Raw genomic sequence first — 2500 nt, forward strand, 5'->3', positions numbered from 1 at the left:
AGATCTGGAGTAAATACCTCAGAAAATACATGTAACCTTCCCACATCTCAGCAGCTTCCTCTGTACACCTCTGTAAAACACAACGTTTCTGTAAAACTGAATAATAAGCAAAACGAGCAAACAATCCAAAGTTCTTATTGGAGCCGACCTCCAAATTACACACCACCTCCACCATACACATCTCCAGCTGAGCAGAAGAAACAAGCAGGAACCCTGGAACCAATCAGATCTCCCACAAACCTTTACACAGAGTACAGATTTGGAAGAAGAGCTGATGCTGAGAGGGAATTAGGGCATCGTTCTGGCTCCTTCTCAGACAGAAGACCAGAGATTCAATTCTCCTCCGGTGTAGAGACACCAGGAACCGTGACCTTTCCTGGTCCTGACAGAAAACCACATCATCAGAAACATTGGCCCTCTGTTCAACAGAACCAGGAATTATTTTATACACCACAATCATCAGAACATCAGAAGAAATATCAGACATCTGATTCGGAAATAACTCCAACTAAACTTGGAACAAGTAGTGAAAAAACCATTTTTTGTTTAGTATCTCACACTAAAGATTACACAGGTTTGTCCAGATCTTCTAATTATCAAAGACCTAAAGTGAAAATGTTTTCTTTTTTTAAAAGCCCAGTGTTTGCAGAAACTCTAGAAGAAGTCCAAGCATTGTCATGCAGCTCATCAAAATCTTTTAAACTAGATCCTACACCGAAAGAACCCACAGAGGAACATCGACCTCCGAGTGACCAAAATGTAAGATTTCCTAAACACAAAAAGGAAGTGAGAAAAGTCCGAGAGGAAGTGAGAAAGCTGAGTGCTAATGAAACAAGCCTTTGTGGTTTCAGCAAAAAGAAAAGTCAAGACAAAAACAATATCAATGTTCCTCCTGCTGAGTCTTTAAAATCAACAACACTGGTGGAGCCACATCGCCAAACCTCATTTAAGTTTCCTTTATGGAAGGAACCCAGATCTCAACAATTCCCTCCCCCACACCTCTCCCAGCACTGCTCTAACAGAAGCTTCAGAAGAGGAGGTCTATCAGAACAACCAGAACTAATAAACACCACAATGACAGATCAGAAAACTGGTTTTGTTCTTATCGACAAAAGCAACGTCGTCATCAAGCTGGACATCCTCATTCCTCCTAAACCTGAACACATCCAGTACACAAGCTCACAACCATCTGACTCATCTAAACACAATTCTGATTCCAACCATCCTGACAAAACCTCTGAGCAGACCACAGACAGAAGTCCAGAACAGAAGCTTATTAACCAAACATCCAGCCAAGTCCAACCTAAACATAAGACCTCCAAGAAAAGAGCAGAGAGGATTTTGGGAATTGTTCTTCAGAATTCGGTTGATGAAGAACACACATTGAAAGAATCCTTTAAGATGGAAAACTCCAGTCTCTCTCAGGGTCCTGATCCTTCAGTGAGATCTTCTGAGCGTGACAATCCTTCAATCCCAGCAACGTCTACACCAAATGAGGAGGAAACTTTAAACATAACATCAGAAGCTGAAGCCATGCTGGAGATTTCTGAGGTGACTCATGGGGATGATGTTAATGCAGGACATGAGATCTTGGAGATGAGGAGCACTGAACAGGGAGCTGATCTCAAGTCAGATGACAAAAGGTTCATGACTGATGAAATTCAAACATCTGTGACTGACCTTAGGGACGAACATGTGAAGAACAGTTCTATAGGTGAGCGTGATGATTTCCAGAATCTGAACCAAACCTTTCTGAGAAACACCAGTGATGCTTTCAGTCAGAAAAATAAGATAATAGAAGAAAAGTCGTTCCATGGAGCAGATGAGAGAAAAGATCTCACTCAAGCAATGTTGAGAAGATCAGTGGAAAAAACCACTGAAACATTTAGTCAAGAATATTTTATGGGAAAGTTCTTAAATGTAACAGTAGATCACTCTGAGAACTTTAGTGATCCTCTGGCTGAAACTGCTGATGTACAGAATCACGTTCAAATCCTTCAGAACATTTACGAGCGAGATACTAATAAAACGATGGACTATGAGCTTAGACTCATGGAGGAGAACCCATTCTGCACCTTCCACAACCTGCAAAGAATGAGTGATATGTTCAGCCTGGAAGGAGGTCACCATCAGGAGAACCTATTACATGTCCAAAATCTCTGCCCAAATTTCCTAAACACATCTGAGACACTTTACCAAGAAATCAATCAACAACTTTCAAATCAAAGAGGTTCTGAAGTTTCTCCATCTTTTCTGGGATATCATGTTGAAAAAACAAATAAGTTGTTTGCTCATCAAGAAAAACCCAGAGAAAAACATCTCGTAGATATCTGGCCAAACTTACTCCACAGTTCTGTGGTGAACCTTGTCCAAGAGGGAGAAGACAAACCTTCACACACAAATCATCTTCAACAAACTCTCCACAGGTACAATATGGAAACCATGAACAAGTCATGTCACCAGGAGAACACCCTCTATGAAGGAAATGCTGAAGGTGGTG

The 2500-nt window shown here is 41.1% G+C and overlaps 1 protein-coding gene across 1 annotated transcript in view; it reads left to right on the forward strand.

Moving 5' to 3' along the window:
- Positions 1–2500, forward strand: part of LOC310722464 (uncharacterized protein) — a 6086-nt gene that overhangs the window by 1755 nt on the left and 1831 nt on the right. The window contains exon 2 of the mRNA XM_083534910.1: positions 1–2500. This exon is cut by the window's left edge and continues 350 nt beyond it; it is cut by the window's right edge and continues 1831 nt beyond it. Within this exon, the coding sequence (XP_083391036.1) occupies positions 1–2500 (2500 nt within the window).

The sequence above is a fragment of the Silurus aristotelis genome, assembly GCF_946808225.1.
Source record: "Silurus aristotelis genome assembly, chromosome: 29".
In the NCBI taxonomy this organism is placed as follows: Eukaryota; Metazoa; Chordata; class Actinopteri; order Siluriformes; family Siluridae; genus Silurus; species Silurus aristotelis.